Source organism: Capra hircus, chromosome 23, assembly GCF_001704415.2.
Source record: "Capra hircus breed San Clemente chromosome 23, ASM170441v1, whole genome shotgun sequence".
NCBI lineage: Eukaryota > Metazoa > Chordata > Mammalia > Artiodactyla > Bovidae > Capra > Capra hircus.
In genome coordinates, this window is record NC_030830.1 from 38,971,210 (window position 1) to 38,989,757 (window position 18,548).

Genomic DNA, 18,548 nt, shown 5'->3' on the forward strand with positions numbered 1-18,548 from the left:
AACCTCAGGGGCAAGACTAAACATGACAGGATTAGGTCAGCTGCGACTTGTTTGCTCCAGGTTGACATAGTGAAGAGTGTTGACATGCTTGGCTAGTGGCAGGCAGGATGAACAGATGCTGAAGGGCCTTAAATGCAAACCGAATTCATTTGGTGCTATTATGTGGCAAAGGGCTCTAGTGACCATACCTTCCAGGACAAAATCCCGTCTGCTTTTCATGTAGGTACACTTGCACTTGTGAGATCAGGTGACTTAGCTTTGCGGCTGAGAAAAGTTCACTTTGGTGGTGGGGAACCTCTGAAGGTTTTTGAGGATGGTGCAATGTGGGGTTTTGATCTTTTTTCTTTTTTAATTGTTGGGCCATGCCACTTCACATGTGGGATCGTAGCTCCCTGACCAGGGATCAAACCCATGGCCCCTGCAGTGGAAGCACAGAGTCTTAACCACGGCACCGCCAGGCGAGTCCCAATGTGGGATTCAAAGATGAGTTTGCAGTGTGTAGGGCTGGAGGATGGAGGACAGAGATAGGAGAATGACTTCCCAGAAGTCATCAAAGTGACTTAAAAGTGGTTAAAAAGAACGGAAGAATGCCATTTGCAGCAACATGGACAGACCCAGAGAGGGTCATACTGAGTGGAGTCAGAGAAGGAGAAATACCATATGACATCACTTACATGTGGAGTCTGGAAATAAATGATACAAATGAACTTACTTACAAAACAGAAACAGATTCACAGACTTCAGGAACAAGCTTATGGTTGCCAGGGGGAGGGTGAGAGGAAGGGGTAGTTAGGGATGCACATGTCCACACTGCTGCATTGAAAATGGATAACCAACAGGGATCTACTGTATAGCACAAGGAACTCTGCCCAGTGTTATATGGCAGCCTGGATGGGAGGGGGGTTTGGGGGAGAATGGATACATGTATATGTATGGCTGAGTCCCTTCGCTGTTCACCTGAAACTATCACAACATTGTTTGTAAACTGGCTATACTCCAATACAAAATAAAAAATTTTAAAAAGAGAAGGTATATGTGTAACTGACTCACTTTGCTGCATAGCAGAAACTAATACAACACTGTAAATCCACTATACACCAATAAAAATTATCACTCAAAAAAAAATTAATAAGGGACTTTTCTGGCTGTCCAGTTGTTAAGAGCCCACACTTCCACGGCAGGGGGTGCAGGCTTAGATACCACATGCTGCATGGTCTGGTCACAATAAATAAATTTTAAAAAGCAGCAAGAGAAGGGATTGGTCCAACTAAACAGGGAAGTGGGAATGCGTTTGAGGAGACAAGCCTACGCTTTGACAGGCAGTTATGCTGGCTAAAATCTCCACCCACTCCGGAAGGCCCAGGACAGACACGGTCCCCCAGCCTCTTCTCCCATACTCATTTATTGGCTCTCCATAATTTTATTCCCCGTTATTAAAGCAGGAATGACTGGGTGGGCAGGAAGGCCGGATTCCCGCATCCTGGGGGCACTGCAGGCTGACTATGACTTTGCAGGCCTGGATCTGAACATCCTCCTCTGGGTGGATGACCAAGGCGAGCAGCCGGTCGGCCAGTCGGGAGTCGTCCCCAAAGAGAGCTTCGTGTAAAGACTGCTTGTTGTAATGCCACTTCACGGCGCGGTAGTGGGGTGAACTCCGGCCTTCACTCAACCGCTCTGCAAACACCAGGACCTCAAACAGCAGACTCCCAGGCTGTGTGGACTGGAACAGGTTCAGGAAGTTGCAGTGCACCTGTGAGCAGCATGCAGCAAGGAATCAAGTCCACGGCAAGCTCTAAAGTTCTTCCTTCCTCCCATTGCCTCAGCTTCCCAATATACCTGAGCTTCAGATGCGACTGTGTAGGAATCTTTTGGTTTTCAATATCACTCTCTAACATAATTCCATTGTGGTCATAAAACATGAGTGATATGATAATATTGATTCAGGGAAGTTGGTGGAGCTTCCTTTTAAAGCTTAGCATGTGGTTAATGTTTGTAAATATTTTGTGTACTTGAGAGGAATGTGCCTGTACTAATTGTCAAGTGTTCTGGATATATCTAATGGCTTAAGCTTATTTGTGTTATTTGCAGCAAGTGTAACCTTACCAGTTTTAGATATTTATCTATTAATTGCTGAAACAATAGTTCAAACCTTCCAAATCTTCCACTGTGGTGGTAAACATGTCCTTTTTTCTTTGTAATTATTCAGCTGTAAGAGGGAAATCCTGCTATTTGTGACAATATGGATGGACTCAGGGAACATTATGCTAAGTGAGATAAGCCAGACACAGAAAGACAAATACTGCATGGTATCACTTACATGTGGAATATTGGGGAGAAAAAATAAGTCAACTCATATAAACAGCAGAAAAGTAGTTGCTGGGGGCTGGGGTGGAGTGTGGGAAAATAGGGAAAGGTTAGTAAAAGGGTACATGTGCTGTGCTTAGTCGTGTCCGACTCTCTGCAACCTCAGGCTCCTCTGTCCATGGGGATTCTCCAGGTAAAAACACTGGAGTGGGTTGCCATGCCCGCCTCCAGGAGATCTTCCCAACCCAGGGATTGAACCCAGGTCTCCCACATTGCAGGAGGATTCTTTACCATCTGAGACACCAGGGTAAGCCCAAAAGGGTACATACTTTTAGCTAAAAGATGAAAAAGATCTGAGGATCTAATACAAAACATGGTGACTATAGTTGATATTAATAATACTGTATTATATAACTGAAGTTAGCTAAGAGAATGGAACATAAATGTTCTCACCAAAAACAAATATATGAGGTGAGGGGATAGTTGTGTTAATTAATTAGATGGTAGGAATCTTTTCACAATGTTGTAATTTTTCCCTATTACTAAAATACCTAGGCTAATTTGTGTCACCTGTGTTCCTGACTCTCAGAGTTCAGAAAGTCCCTCAAAGGAAAATCTGATTCTGTTGAGAGGACAGGACAGGGGTGGTTTGCAATACAGGGGCAGAAAGAGGAACAAGCTGATCTTGTCAGGGCTGAGTCTGTCTGAAGAACCCACGATTCCGCCTTTCCCAATGTCTGTTAGCATCCGCCGGCCCGCCTCTCATATCCTTTCTCACCTGGCAGTTGAGAATATCATAGAGAAGGTCGTTCTTCTGTGCCAGGCTGCTCAGCAACCGTATGGCTTGCACCTGAACAAAAGGAAAGGGCCACACGTGAGAAGGCAGGTGGGCCTGAGGAGGGACGACACGAATCTCTGCCCTTCCCTCTAGGCGTTGTGCCAGGGCCGGGCAGGGGGTTGGGGCCTGGGCCCCCGTCCTCAAGCACCTGTGCCAGGATATAGTCCGACTGCAGGATCTCCATCAAGGCAGGCATCACCCGTCGCAGCTGTGGATGCACAAAGTCAGGCAGCGGGAAGTTGTTGAGGAGTCTGAGGCCTGCAATGTGCAGCTCTGAGTCCCAGATGGTGGAGATCAGTTCCAGCACCTTGATGGAGTGTTCCTGGGGAGGGGCGGGGGGAGAAGAGAAGGGTTTCCTGTTTTCACAGGACCAACCTCAACATTAGCCCACCCTCTGCCTTCATTCAGGACAACTGAGCCGACCCCACAGACATCTTCCCGCTTAAACTCTCCCTGTGGTCTGACCTATTGACCCCTCCCGCCTCCTTGAAAATCTGTCTTCACTGGGCTTATCTGTCTCAAGCTTCTTTCCCCGGTTCTTGGTTCTTCCGCCAACCTCTTCTGTCTTCCTCCCTGCCTTAGTGACACGGTGTTAAAGACTCTCCATATGCTGATGCCTTTCAAGTTCCTGTCTCCAGCCCAGACCTCTCCTTGAACTCGACTCACAGATGCAAGTGCCAATTCCACTTCTTTCCCAGAATCTTACTAAACCTAAGTTGACACATTCCCATCCCCACACCTGTTCTCTCCACCACCCTTCCTGTCTCCGCTGTTGGTTACACCTGCCTTCCAGCTACTCAGACCAAAACTCCCTAGTCTTCCTTGACTCCTTTCTCTCACACCCTTTTCTAACCCTTCAGAACATCCCATGGGCTCTGCCTTCAAAACCTGCCAACAGTCAAGCCACTGCTCGCCATGCCCCTTCCTTGCACCCTGGTCCAAGCCACCAGCATCCCCCGCAGGCTTCTGCAATAGCCTCTTCCTCCTCCCTGCTTCCAGCCTTGTCCCCTGCATCTATTCTCAGAGCAGCAGACAGGCTGGATATTCCCGGCCCTGCTCCAGAGTTGCTGATCCATTCAGGATAAAGGCTAAAATCCTTACAGTGGCTTACAAGATCTTCCGCTGCTCCCCCATTACTTCTTTGCCTCATCTCCTATTCTCTCCTCCGCTCCCACGGATTCCCTGCAAACAGGCTGGTCCCTCTGCTTAGAATGCTCTCCCTCCGATATTCTCTTATCTCCTTCAACACTTTGCTGTTTAATGTCACCTTCTCGGGGGGTGGGGGGACTTCCCTGACCACTCTCTAAGATGAAACCACCACTCCCATGCCCGCCTTCCTATCCACCCCCCCTTTTATTTTTCCCTATACCACTGTCACATGAAACACACTTTTTGTTTTTAAATTTTTATTTTCAAATGATTATAAGTTCACTAGAAGTTGCAAAAACAGAGAGGTCCCAATGTGCCTTCCACCCAGTTTCCCTCCATAGTTACATCTTAAATAATTACAGTATCAAAACCAGGGAAACGGTATCAGTACAATGTGTATACATAGTTCTGTGTCATTTTATCATGTATGTAGATTCATGTAACCACCACTGCAGTCAACAAATTATTCCGTCAGCATCGCCACAGATCACCCTTGCGGGTGATCTTATTGTCACAGTTACCCCACCCATCAAAACCAGCCCTCACCAGTGCAGGCCCCCAAGCTGTTTTCCATCTCTCTCATTTGGTCAATTTTGAGGTTATATAAATGTAAGCATACTTTGTAATCTTCCAAACCTGATGTTTTCCACTCAGTATAATGCCCTTGGGATGCATCCCAGACGTCGTGTGCAGCAATAGCTTGTTCCTTTTCATTACTGAGTGACATCCCCTGGTACTAGATTACCAGTTTGCGTGGTCATTTATCTACTGAGGGCCATTCTGGTTGTCTCTCCTTTTGCCTGTTACAAATAGATCTGCTGTGAACAGGTTTTTGTACAGATGCGAGTTTTTATTTCTCCAGGATAAACGCTCAAGAGTGCAACTGCTGTTTTGCATGGTAAATGTAGAGTTTTTTGTTTTTAATCTACCAAACTGTCTTCCAGAGTGGCCGCTTTACCATTTTACATCCCCACCAGCAACATATGAAAGATTCAGTTTCTCTCCATCTTCACCAGCACTTGGTACTGTCACTAATTTTTTTAGTTTAGATTATCTAATAGGTATACAGTAATATTTCATTGTGGTCTTAAATTTGCATTTCCCTAGTGTCTAGTTAAACGGTAAACATTTCTTCATGTGCTTATTTGCAGTTGTATATCTGCTTCAGTGATATAGTTCCATATCTTGCGCCCATTTTCTAACTGGATATTTTAAAATATTGTTTTCAGAGCTCTTAACTAGATATAAGTCTTGTGTCAGATATGTGGTTTGCAACTATTTTCTTTCAATCTGAAGCTTATCTTTTCATCCTCTTCATAGGGTCTTTCACTAAAAATGTTTTTAATTTTGATGAAGTTCAATTTATTATTTTCTTTTATAGATTGTGTTTTTTAGTGTCATTTCTATGACCTCTTTATCAAGCCCTAGACCTCAAAGATTTTCTCTTTTGAAATTGCAGCATTACCCTGATGTCAGCCTTCTTTACCACTCTTCTTGATTTTTCTCAATAGCATTTGCCCCCATGAAACACTGTATGTTTCACTTATTTTTTTAAAGATTTTGTTGATTTTTAATTAGTTTTGGCTGCACTGGGTCTTTGTTGTTGCCCTCAGACTTAGTTGCTCCCTGGGATGTGGGATCTTCCCGTCCCAGGGATCAAACCTGTGTCCCAGGCACTGCAAGGCAGACTCTTTAACCACTGGACCACGAGGGAAGCCCTCATTTATTTGTGTATTGCCTGCCTTGCTTTCTACTAGAATTTAAGTTCACTTGGGATAAGGTTCCTTCTTGTTCCATTCCCTGTTGTATCTCATATGCCTAGCACACTGCCCAGGCACGACAGAAGTGTTCAGTATACGTCTGTTGAATGAAAAAAGGGACCTTGGCTTCTGAGCTGCAGATGCTTGGGGCTTATTACCAAAGGCAGGTACCTTACAAGCTATACTTTTGCAAGTCACTTAAGAAGGACGCCAGAAGCCTGGGGTGGGAAACACAGACTTCCCATTAGTACCCTGCTCCTTCCTGCCCTCATCCCTCACTGACTGCTGAGATCTGAAGGGCAGGTAGGAGTTAGCAAATCTGGGGTGGGCTTTCAGGCAGCAGAACACCAGGTGCAAGAGCTGGGAGGGGAGAGAGCTTGAAACACAGTGTAAACGGCTGGGGTGTGGGCAGGGAGGTGGAGCTGGTTGTACACGTGAGTATTTTGTGTGGATTTTTATTTGGCTGCGCTGGGTCGCAGTTGTGGCGTGCAGGATCTTTAGGTGTAGCATGTGGGATCTAGTTCCCTGACCAGGGGTCAAATCTGGGTCCCCAGGATTGGGAGCGCTGAGTCTTAGCCTCTGAACCTCCAGGGAAATCCCTGGTCATATATTTTCTGATGAGAGCCTTGAGGAAGACCCAGCAGGGAACTGATATAATCAGATCTCTCTCAAGAGGGTGGTCTGGGCTCAGGGAACAGGGGTGAGCTCCATTTGGATGTTGGGTCAGAGGGTCTCCAGACTGAGTGGAGCAGCTGGCCATGGGTCTGGAGGTCAAGGGAGCCTGCAGGCCTTAGACAGAGACAGAGGAGAGCACATCTAGGTGGAAACTGAGGCTAGGGAGTGGCCGCTTTCACCCAGAGAGTTAGGTCCTCAGGATGCAGACCCTGGGGGAAGAAAGGACAGCGGTGCCCATGCCACTTGCATCGGAATCTGAGGGGCTCATGAAAAACAAAGCTTCCCTGAGCTGGTTCTCTGGGTGTAATGCCCTGAAATCTTCATTTTTAACCAGCTTTCTTGGCAATTCTGATATGCATGAGAATCACAGCCTTAGGGCAACTGAGAGGGCTGAGAGATGAAGTAGAAGCAGCCAGCAAGTAGAGACTTCAAAACCTTTTTTCCCTCCAAAGTCTGATGCAAAAAATTTAAAGTGTGAAAAGACCAAGTGTTGGAGAAGAAATGATGCAACAGGAACACTCATGCGAGGCTGGTGGAAGGTGTAAACTGATTCAGCCCCTCTCAAAAAGTTGGGCATGCCCTTTCACCTGGCCATCCCACAACTGCATACATGCCCTAGAGAAAGTCTCCCATGTCCCAACGGTGATGCATACGCGGATGCTCATGGTACCATAATGCAAATGACTCAAATACCTACCCATGAGCAGTTGGATAAATAAAACTGCAGGATATTCATGAACTAGAATACTACACAACAGTGGAAAAGAAACAAAGCAGTCCCGATCAACAAGGACGAATCTTTCAATGTTGGAGGGAAAAGCCAAACCACAGAGTGCAAACCACAGACTTCCAGATCCACGAAGCATAAAAACATTCCAATTATATTTCACCTATTTATGCCTGCTGCTGTGGCCTGCTAGAAAACGATGACGCATGCATACATGATAAGACTACAAAGAAAATCAAGAAATTGATGAACAAAATGCAGAGGAATGATTGCCTCTGGTCGGGGAGGAGGCTGGCATTAAGGAGGGACGTCCAGGGGCATCTAGCCAATTGGTCACGTTCTGTTTCTTAGCCTGAGTTCTAATCGTGTGTTCTGTTTTTGTTTTGAATATTTATTATTGATTTATTTGGCTGTGGCCGGCACAGGGATCTTCAGTTGCAGCATGTGGGATCTGGCTCCCTGACCAGGGATCGAACCTAGGTGCCCTGCATTGGGAATGTGGAGTCTTGGCCACTGGGCCACAAGGGAAGCTCAGGTGTTTTATTGTTACCAAACACGCATAAAATGTTCACATGTTTTGAATATTTTAGCTATTTTTAATTAAAATATTTTGGGAGAGATCATTTGCTAGAGAGAGATTAGAGGTCACAAGGAAGATGTTTTCTAGTTTTGTCTTTTAAGATGGAAAGAATAGAGCTTGTTGAATCTAAGGGGAAGGAGCCAGAGGAGGCTATACAAAACAGAGTTTAATCAAGGAGAGGGGCCCTCAGGGGAGGGGGTAGATGCAGGACTGAGACAATCCCTGAACACAGGCAGGAAGAACGCCTTTCTTCCATGGCACCAGCAGGAAAGCAGGAGAGGATGAGCAACAGGTGAGCCTGAAAGCCTAGCAGCAGGAAGCTGGGGGAGCTGACATTTGGTGGCTTCTGTTTTTTTCTACATCGTAGTACTGAAAACATTAGTGGTCCAGCCACCAGCCTTAGACCAACACAGCATGGGGTGTGGTCTGACAGTATATCTGGTTTTCGTCCCTGATTGCAGGCACAAGGTTCCTAAAATCCTTGCAATTTCCTGCTAGGAGTGTTTTTGGTTTTTATAATGAGCCTCTTTCCATCACCCCTGAATTTATGCTAATGAGGCAACTCTAGGCAGACCCCTAGATTCCTGCTGGATGAGACCAGAAAGACCCAGCGAGGATTAGGGGGCTGACCTCTGGGGAGAAGCTTGGGGCTAGAGACTGAGTTCAGTCACCAATGGCCAATGATTAATCAATTATGCCTACATAGTAAAGCCTCCATAAATACACCTACATGACAGGGTTTGGAGAACCCTGGGTTGGTGAATATACCGAGGGGCTAGGAGGGTGGCAGGCCTGAAGAAGGCGTGGAAGCCCTTCCCCCACGTTCTGCTCTTCCATCTCTTCCATCTGGCGGCTCCTCAGTTGTATCTTTTTTCCCCCTTGCTCTGAAGTGTGTGGCATGTGGGATCTCAGTTCACCAACCAGGGATCGAACCTGTACTTCCTGCATTGGGAGCACGGAGTCTTAACCACTGAACCACCAGGAAAGTCCCTCCTCAGTTGTATCTTTTATAATAAACTGTAAGTAAAACATTTTCCTGCATGCTGTGACTCTTTATAGTGAGTTATCAAGTCTAAGGAGAGAGGTCATGGGAACCTCCAACCTTACAGCTGGCCGGTCAAAAGTGGGAGACAGTCCTATGGGACTCAGCCTTCAGCGGTGGGGTCTGTACTAACCCCAGGGAGATATGTCAGAGCTGAACTATAGGACACCCAGCTGGTGTCAAAAGAGTTGGCTAGCGTCAGAAAGAACCTCGGGGGCTTCTACTTGGGGTTCAGAGATTCTCCAAGGGACTTTCAGTTTTATCCTGGGATTCAAAGACTTTTCTGCCCCTATTGGGAAAGTGATCACCATTTCCCCACCAATTTCCAAGGAAAAACGTATTTCTGGGTTACAAACTCAGACCCAGACTTCTGGAACATGACCATTCATCCTAGGCCCACTAAAGGGCCCACGGCCTGTGGACACCCCATGTGCTCTGCCCCACCCTTATTGCTAGGCTTACCTGGATTTTGAGCCTGAATTTTCTGATGCCAGAGAAAGCTTTAAGTGTGTTCAGGGCTTGGATTTTGACACTGTTGTCCTTGTCATCCAGCATGGAGCCCACCAACGTGACGTCATCGTTAGTACAACCAGAGGCCTAGTGTGTGCCAGGAGAGATGGAAGAGGCAGAAGCAGCAGGGGTCCTGGTTCCCCCCAACACACACCCTGTCACCAAGACCCCTCAACACAACCCCTCCCACCCTCAGAGAGACAAGTCCCAGGACACTGCCTGGCTAGTCAGGGGGGTTGGGGGGGGTACCAGGACACACGCTGGTAGCCCCCAGGGGCCAGGCTGACAGGGAGGGGTCTCCTGCCTCCCTTCCCTCACCTCGGACTCCAGCAAGTACACACAGCGCGTGATGCTGTGTAGGATCATGCTCTTGGTGTACGCATCCTGCTTGCACTCCAAAGAGTTGAGGAGCCTCCGGAGCTCACCCGAGTCCCACCCGTGTCGCTCTCGCTCGATTGCCAGGCCTAGACAGCCACCCCAGACCGGTTCAGGCTGTGAACTCAAAGGTGATGAAAGAAGGGGATTGGGAAGCAGGGCAGAGGGACCTGGGACACAAGGCTGCCTTGCGTTTTCTGAAGAGAAGACTTCCTGCCATACACAGGACCACCATGTGCAGTTGATCAGGGTGTGCACTGCACAAGGGCACCACATCTAATGCTGCGCCATTCATATCATAAGCAAAAACGTTTTGTACGTTTACCGTAACAACTTTCTGGCATATGGCAGTCATACACGCTGTTTCATCATAACTGGTATATGGCAGTGATATTCTATCTAGCAGGTGGCAACACAAAGTCTTGCAGAAAGGGTTTCTTTCTCAACTTTGCACTGAGTGGTCACAGAGATTAGTGGAGGCCCTGGGCACATAGGTTCCCCAGTTTTCCCTTGGGGAGAACTGCTGATACCAAGTTTCTATCCATCCTAGATGCCAGAGCGAATGCAGAATTTAGGAACCTGCCAAATGACCCCTGAGGATGCACCTGAGCACCTCTAGAGCGGGTCTGCGGAAGATGGAGGTGAGAAAGAGGAGAGAGGAATGTGGAGGAGTCCCCTTGGGCCCCTCAGAGGCCTGGGGCATAGGTACCTCCTGGGGCCGAGCCCTCTCCCCAGGGTGGGGACACTCACGGGCGATGCAGATGGGTGAGGCCGAGCAGAAGGGCGGCTGACATTTTATGCCGGCCTTGATGGCCTTGTAGAGGAGGTAGACGGCCCCGGCGCCTGTGGCCAGGCTCACCACACCTTTGCGGATGTCCATTTGCCTCGGGCGCTGGCGGATGCAGGACATGCCCGAGGCACCCAGAGAAGGCCTTCCGGAACCAGAACTCCAGCAGGGCCAGGAACTAGGGCACCAGAATCAGAACATGGGCAACAAAGGGAACTGGGGAAACAGCAGGACAGAGGGTGGCAGTCTGGGAACAGGGCAGCCAGGGAGCTTCGGAGGCTGCGGGAAATCAAATTCAAGTCTCCAGGGAAACCCAAGGTCTGGGGCAGGAAGGTCCTTCGCAGCCCCCATTTTTAGGGGACCCAGGTTGGTGGGGCCCCAACCCCCAGCTCCAGAGGTTTCCCTTCCTCCATTAGGGGGCAAAGAGAAAAGTCAAAGTGAAGTCGCTCAGTCGTGTCCAACTCTTTGCGACCCCATGGACTGTACCTGCCAGGATCCTCCATCCATGGGATTTTCCAGGCAAGATTAGTGGAGTGGGTTGCCATTTCCTTCTCCCGGGGATCTTCCCAACCCAGGGATCAAACCCAGGTCTCCTGCATTGCAGGCACTCTTTACCGTCTGAGCCACAAGGCGGCTTCACCATTAGAGGGCAGCAGAGGCCCAATTTCTGGAAGTTTGGACGTTTGCTGCGGGGGTCGGCGGGGTTGGGGGTGTTGGGGGTTTGGGATGTGGCCCCTGGCAGCCCTGTTCCCTTACTTGCCTGGCCCTCCCATCTTTGATCTTTTCGCCATGGACCCACTTCTGGGCCTTGGAGCGTTTCTGTAGGGAAGGGCCCCTCTTTCCATCGGAGGATGAAAAGATGACGAGCACCTTACAAAGTTTTCCAGAGTCTCAAGGGAAATCCATTATCTTCCAACATCCACGTGTTCCCCTTAGTGTCGACCAAAAGCTCATAAGGGCAGTTGTCTCTGCATCTCCAACATCCAGCAGTCCTGCACTGAGGAGATGCTCAAGTTACGACTGCTGTTATTCCTTGAGGATGGGAGGACAGAACAACGTCAGAGAATCTGAATACGGGGATGCCAGGACCATTTAACCACTGTGTCTCTGGAGGAGAAGGGGCCCTTGCCTTGATCATTTGTAACCTGAGAGGACCCAGATTTAGCATTCTGAAACTCCAGGGTTAAAACCTGGGTGGGTCTGTGCCATTACACCTTGGAGCCCTGAATCTGGGAGTATTGCACCCCATCCTCCCCCAACGTATACGGCCTCTGGAAAATGCCACCACCCTGGAGGAGGAGAAACCCAACTTTGGAGGCCTGTCTCCACCACCTCCACCACTAAGATGGGGCAGGTGAGACCAGACCCTTCCCTCCTCCTCCTCCCCCCGCTACCCCCAGTGTCCCCACAGCCTCTGGCCTCACCTTCTGGTGCAGAACAGGGAGGAGCCCAGGCCAGGCTCAGGCCCAGAGTCAGCCCTGAGCATGGCTACCCCAGAACAGGGTTTCTCCTGCTTGGCCTTGAGCTCCTGTTGGAAGGCTTGGGGCCCTGGGCTGCTCCATCTGGGCTTGCAGGAGGTGTGGAAACACATCACCAAGGATACTACAGCAGCCAGTCAGGTCAGTCCACTCGGAGCCTTCATCCACGTCACCCCAGGCTGCAGGCAACACTCCCAGGGGGGCCATTCTCTTCCATCCTCGGCCCTCCTCAAGGGTCATTCCTGGCCCTCTACACAGCCCCAAGGTGGGTGTATGGTCAGGCCATTCAAGATGGCTGTTCTTTTGCTCTTTGTTCGTCTCTTGCTCTACTTGTCCCTTCTTTAAAAAAAAAAAAAAACAAACTTGGCCGTGCCGCTTCTGTTGCGGCCCGAGGGATCTTCCGTCTTCGTTGCAGCGTGAGAACTCTTAGTTGTGGCTTGTGGGATCTAGTTCCCTGACCAGGAATTGAACCCCAGGCCCCCTGCGTTAGGAGCTCAGAGTCTCAGCCACTGGACAACTGGGGAAGTCCCTTGACCAGTCTCAATTTTGCCTGCAACCTGCTCACGTGACCAGGTTTGCCCCCTGCCCCAGCTAATGGCTGATCTCACCCCTGCTCTACCTGCTAATTTATTAAAGGAAACATCTGCCCTCATGATGGTTCTTAACTGAGGGGCTGTGAGGGACGTGCCCCAGCTGGTTTCCTTGGTAACTGACCTCAATTTCCCCTATAAACAGTAGCCTCCTTCTACCCCGAGTGGGGAAGATTACTGCTATGGCCTGCCCGCTGTAATCCACAGGTTGTTGCTCCAGGACCTTTTGCTTAAGACCAGCGCCAACTCCCTCCCCAAACCTCCTGTCCAAAAAATCACTGAGGACTCCATCGCTGTCTCCAGACTCTTTCTTTGGTCTTGAAGTGGGGCAACCACAAGGCTTTCAGGACTGTGGGGTGCAGCCCAATGATTGGTCAGCCAGCTGGGAGGCCAAGGAAACACCCAAGACGTCCAGAAGTCAAGGATGGGGAATGGAAGGTCACAGGCATGATCTCGAGGCGGCTGTCCACCAGCAGGTGGGGCCCTGTGGCAGCTGACTGTCATGAGAGAGGTCTTTCTCTTCCATTAAATTGATTCTCTTCCACTCTGGTAACCTCGGAGTCTCTGTTTTCAGTTTAAAAGCAGCAGCCCTATGCTTGTGGCTCATCTGACTGCACGAGGATAGCTGGTGAATACAGACAAAATACAAGGAAGTGCATCTGCAAACCTCTCACCACTAAACAATTACAGACACAGGCTTTAGGGGATCTTAATTCAGGGACAGGCTTGTGAATTGGACATGGCCAAAAAGTCTGGTTAGGGCCTGTGACAGTAACAAGATAAAGTGTACCCCTGGGCTTCTGGTCCCAGCTGTGGAAGGGAAGCAATGATACAGACCACGAAGGGACAACAGCCATGTGCAGCTCACACTACAAAAGGCCTACTTGGGTCTAGGATAGCTGTGCGTGAAATACAGGACCCCCATGGACACTGATAAAGACCAAAGACTCCACTTAACCAGGCATGAAGCTCAGGAATGGGCTGATAGAAATGACACACACTGGCCTTTCCACTTGCCTTATGGACATCCCTCCCCCGGCTTCGACCAGGCTAATGGAAAGGATGAAAGAACTTAACTGAAACGGAAACCTGTTCTTTCCACCGGTGGACCAGAGGCTAACTTAAGCTCTAAGAATTCAAACTGAACATCCCAGGGGCAATCAGCCCAGAGCTATGTTAACCCAGAAGTGACTAGTCAATACAGTCTGAGCTTAACTGTTGACAGCCTAAAGACGAATGCCTACTATCGGGACAACTTACTTTTGCTCTCACCACAGGATCTTACCCCCAGAGGAACACACTATCAAATGACCCGGGAACTGGCAGGGAAGTCCCTGGTGGTTTGGGTTTGCTGCCTCATGGTGAGTAGGATTGGCAAAGGAATTACAGATTTCACCTGGATTTATACTAGACCCATCTAAGACTACTAGAGTTAATTAATCCAGCTCCTAATGGAGAAAAAGTGCCATTATACCCTGTAGGCTGAGCTTATACCACCCACCAGCCTTCAGCACTATGAATGTCTTTGTTGCTGTCCTAGGCTCTTTCTTTGGTCTCAAGGTTGGGCATCTCTGAGGCTTACAGGTCTGTGGGGTGCAGCCCACCAGTGGGTGACTACACGGACTCCCCGCACTGAAAGGTGACAGAGGCCGCTGGAGGCCCCCTCCCTCCACTGCCATGGGACCACCTATCAGGCTCCATGAACTCTGGGCAGGAAATGGCTGCCTGATGGAACTGTTCTAGGTTCCAACTCCCCTGGTGGATCCGAGGAGAGGTCCTTCAGAACAAAGTGCCAGCCCTCTTCTGAGAGGGACCCAGGGCTACTGGCCTCCTCAGTCTATGGATAGCTGACCCCAAGACCCTCACATCCTAAACAAATGCAGTGCTCACCTGCTCTTTAAAGTTCTCCAAAGATGCAGAGTTCTTTCTTGGCTCTAAGCTAATTCGTTCCTGCTATATCTAAGCCTTTTTTTTTTTTTTGGTTCTGCCCTCAAATGACTCAGAGGGATCAGAAGCAGAGGCAGCCGCCCCACTATACATTTTTGCTAATCCACAGCACGAAATAGAAGGAAAAAAATAGGTATTTGTTGGTGGAAAGTCAAGGACTGTTCTTTCTTGGGAGTAACTGCTTTTGATTCAGATGATGTCTGTCTTCTTTTGAGAAGAATTAAAATATATTTGCTTTTGTGAGATTATGGTGATAACCCAGGACAGTGAATGTTCTTGGGGAGCATAAAAGAGGGCTGCAACTCTCGGTGAGAATTTGGGTTTTGGTTCTTTTCCCGTCAAACCCCCAACTTTGGAATATTGGCTAGAGAGAAGTCTGAGATGCCATATACACACACAGCCAACCCCAAGTTTCTTACCTGCCCTCACCAAGGCAAAAGGGCACAGGCCACCCTAGCACACCTCTCTGCCATCTGCACCAGCTTTCCACCTTGAAAGCTGCTGATGTTCCCATCATGTTGTTCTTCAGTCGCTCAGTCATGTCTGACTCTTTGCAACCCCATGGACTGCACACCCCTGTCCTTTACCATCTCTGGAAGCTTGCTCAAACTCATGTCTATTAAGTCAGTGATACCATCCAACCATCTCATCCTCTGTCGTCCCCTTCTCCTCCTGCCTTCTATCTTTCCCAGCATCAGGGTCTTTTCTTCGAATCAGGTGACCGAAGTTATTGGAGCTTCAGCATCAGTCCTTCCAATTAATATTCAGGGTTGATTTCCCAACATGTTCCAGTAACTTCCCTGGTGACTCAGACGGTAAAAGCGTCTGCCTACAATGCGGGAGATCCAGGTTCAATCCCTGGGTCGGAAAGATCCTCTGGAGAAGGCAATGGCAACCCACTCCAGTACTCTTGCCTGGAAAATCCCATGGACGGAGGAGTCTGGCGGGCTGCAGTCCATGGGGTCACAAAGAGTCGGACACGACTGAGTGACTTCACTTTCTTTCACTAGGTGCAATTTATTTAGTGAGTGTGGGTTCAACCCAGACTTTCTACTCAGTCACTGAGTTAGCTTTGTAATCTTTTTGTGCCTCATTTTCCACACCTATAAAATGGGTAAAATAGTAATACCTACTTCTTGGGTTTATCAGAACAGTGCTCAGCACACAGAGCTCACCAAATGTGACTATGACCATTTCAATTATAAGCAGGCTTCCCCTTGGACAAAAATGTCAGGGGTGGAAAGGAAGTGAGCACTCAGACGGTTGGCCTCTATGAGGCCTAAAAGGTACATTATTCAATCTCTTCCCTTATCCTCTATCCCTCCCACCCTGGTCGTCTTCAGGCTAATCAATCTCAACTCCTGTAGCCCATTTACTTTCTTTGCCAGTTTTGGAGTCCTCCTTGAACCCTTCAACCCCACCAAATACCTAAACCTGGAGAGCTAGGGGCACCCAGCCCATTGCCCTGGGCTACTCAGTTCCTAAAAACCATCCTTCCACGTGTAAAACCCCAAGACTACCTGCTTACTCGATCAGGACTCTAAGCATGGGTGTTTCAGCCTAGTTAATTAGAGGAGACTGACATGCTATCGGGGACCTGCTGTGCAAGTAGGCCATTAAGAAGTGTGACCCAGGAGGGGTTCCGCACCTGCATGCCCAGGAGACGCCAAGGGGAAATCAGCTTACTCTAATGAAAAGCGCATTGGAGTCCTTCGAGCTTCGGTTTGGGCAAGTTCCATAATCTTGAGTCTCAGTTTCCTCCTCCGGAAAACGGGTCTATCAATACCCGCCTACTACACGGAAGTGCTCCGTCAGAACTGAATGCGACGCTGTACGCCGTGACTCCAGGTGAACTGGGGAAGCTCTGCACGTGCGAGCTGCCCCCGCAGAGAGCAGAGGGGTGCACGTCTGGGGACAGCCCGCGCCCTGACGTGCACCCCACGTGCTCCGAGATCGTGCCGTCCAAGCTCGCGCAGACCCCGGGCCGGGAACCAGGCTGGCGGGCCTCTTGAGTAGCTCATGACGCCAGCGAAGGCGTGGGGACGCGGGAAAAAGGCGGCGAAAACCCGGGGAAGCGAAGGGGGCGGTGCCCCCCGCAGAAGGAGGACCGGGCGTGGGGCGGAGGCCGAGGCTCCTCCCGCCCCTGGCCTCCCCCGTCTTGCCCCCCCTCCTCCGATTGCTCCCCGCTCCTCCCCCGCCCCGCGCGCATCCGGCGGCGGGCACAGGATGTTCTTTCGCTCGGGCCCCCCCACCCCCGCCCCCGCTCTCACTTTCCCTCCGCTCCCATCCCCCACTCCCGCCGCCGGCACCTTGTTTAACTCTTTCCCTTCCGCGCTTCGCAGCGCCCAGCGCGCCCTTGCTGGGGAGGGGGTCCCACCCTTCCCGCCCACTCCCAGGACAGGGAGCTCCATCCAGGGCGGCATGGGAAGAAGGGCCCCGGCCCAGCGGTGGGGCTCGGTTCTCCGGATCCACTGGCCCGTCGCGGGTGGGAGGGGAAGGGATGAAGAGAGATCCTAGGGCCTGAAGCCAGCCTTCTCCGGACCCCCCAGACCAGCTCACCACTGGTGCCAGGTGGGCTGGGGGTGGGGGTGCCCGCAAATCCGGCGAGTCCCGCGACCGAGGAGGGCAGCCAGCTGGGCGGAGTTAGCGTCCGCGCCAGACCAGACGTAGGGTCAGCAAGGTCGGGGACCCCAACCTCATCCTCTCCCTCGTTGGGATGAGAAGGGGGCCCCCGGCTCTCCGGGAGAGGATGGAGAGAGGTCACGCCCTTCGCGTACACGTCACTGTTTCCAAGGCAACCAGGGGCGGAGACGCAGGCTGGGGAAGGAGAGACCTTAGCGAAACAAGGTTGCTAGAGACACTGGGACCCGGGGGTGGGGGGTGCGTTGGGGTGGGGAGGCGGCGTGGGCGGCCTTTTCAATCTTTGCTTTTCGCTCGCTGGGGGTCCAAAAAGCTGAGGGCCGGACAGGTGCGGTTCATTCGACAGACGTTCTTTGAGCTTGAACCGTGCTTGGCATCAGGCTTAGGCACTGCGTTCTGGCGGCGCTGGATCCAAACCCTGCCCTCGCTGATTATTTTGAGTCAGGGTAGAGTGGCTATGCATCCTGGGTTACCTCCGTGGAACTGGTGTTAACTGTCCCTTCTACTCGCTTAGAAATGTCTTAGTTGGGGGTTGGAGGACAGTAGTTAAGGTACCGCATCCCCCAATTCAAGAAAAGCTCCTGCAAAGCAGGCTGCTGTCTGCTCGCTTTGCAGCCAGCACTATGTTCTCTGTAATCTTTGCCTCTCTCACCTTTTACAGATGAAGCAGGCTCAGAAAGGTGAAGAGGCTTGCCCAAGGCCATACAGCTAAGTGTTGCACCTAGGTCCTTGTGGCCTTCAAAATCCAAGAGCCCAATGTTAGTCTTTCTTTTCAAGACAGATGATATTAAACAAGTAAATAAATAAACCCTGTCCCTGCCGTGAAGGAGCTTATAATATTTGAGGCTGAAAATATTACAGGGCATAATGAAGCAATAAAATCTAGGAAAGATTAAAGGCCACCCATAAGGCTTAGAGGGAAGTTGATGACAAAATGATCCAAGCGGGGTGGAGATTATCAGAGCCTTTGAGCTGGGTTATGGGGTGGTGATGGGATCAAGCTCACTGGGTCTGTGTTTGTGTGTGTGTGTGTGTGATGTGGTGCCAAGAAAGAGAACAACTTAAGGGCATCAGACCAGCAACCCAGAGCTAGGCAGGCTGGGATCTCCAATGGCAAGATCCCTCTGTAAACCCCAAAGCCACTGC

The 18,548-nt window shown here is 50.1% G+C and overlaps 1 protein-coding gene across 6 annotated transcripts; it reads right to left on the reverse strand.

Moving 5' to 3' along the window:
* On the reverse strand, positions 1,388-16,901 carry ARMC12 (armadillo repeat containing 12). Of its 6 annotated transcripts, none has more exons than XM_005696257.3 (9): positions 16,449-16,901; positions 12,172-13,440; positions 11,508-11,779; positions 10,711-10,925; positions 9,904-10,049; positions 9,538-9,672; positions 3,291-3,464; positions 3,083-3,154; positions 1,388-1,750 (listed from the first exon to the last, which is right to left on the reverse strand). In XM_005696257.3, the coding sequence occupies exons 4-9, from the start codon at positions 10,868-10,870 to the stop codon at positions 1,421-1,423; spliced, it is 1,017 nt and encodes a 338-aa protein (XP_005696314.2). In that variant the 5' UTR covers positions 10,871-10,925; positions 11,508-11,779; positions 12,172-13,440; positions 16,449-16,901; the 3' UTR covers positions 1,388-1,420. The 6 variants fall into 6 exon arrangements, with proteins under 6 accessions (XP_005696314.2, XP_013829335.2, XP_017894685.1 ...); XM_013973881.2 differs by having other exon boundaries at positions 16,411-16,901; XM_018039196.1 differs by lacking the exon at positions 16,449-16,901 and having other exon boundaries at positions 11,508-11,739; positions 12,172-15,366.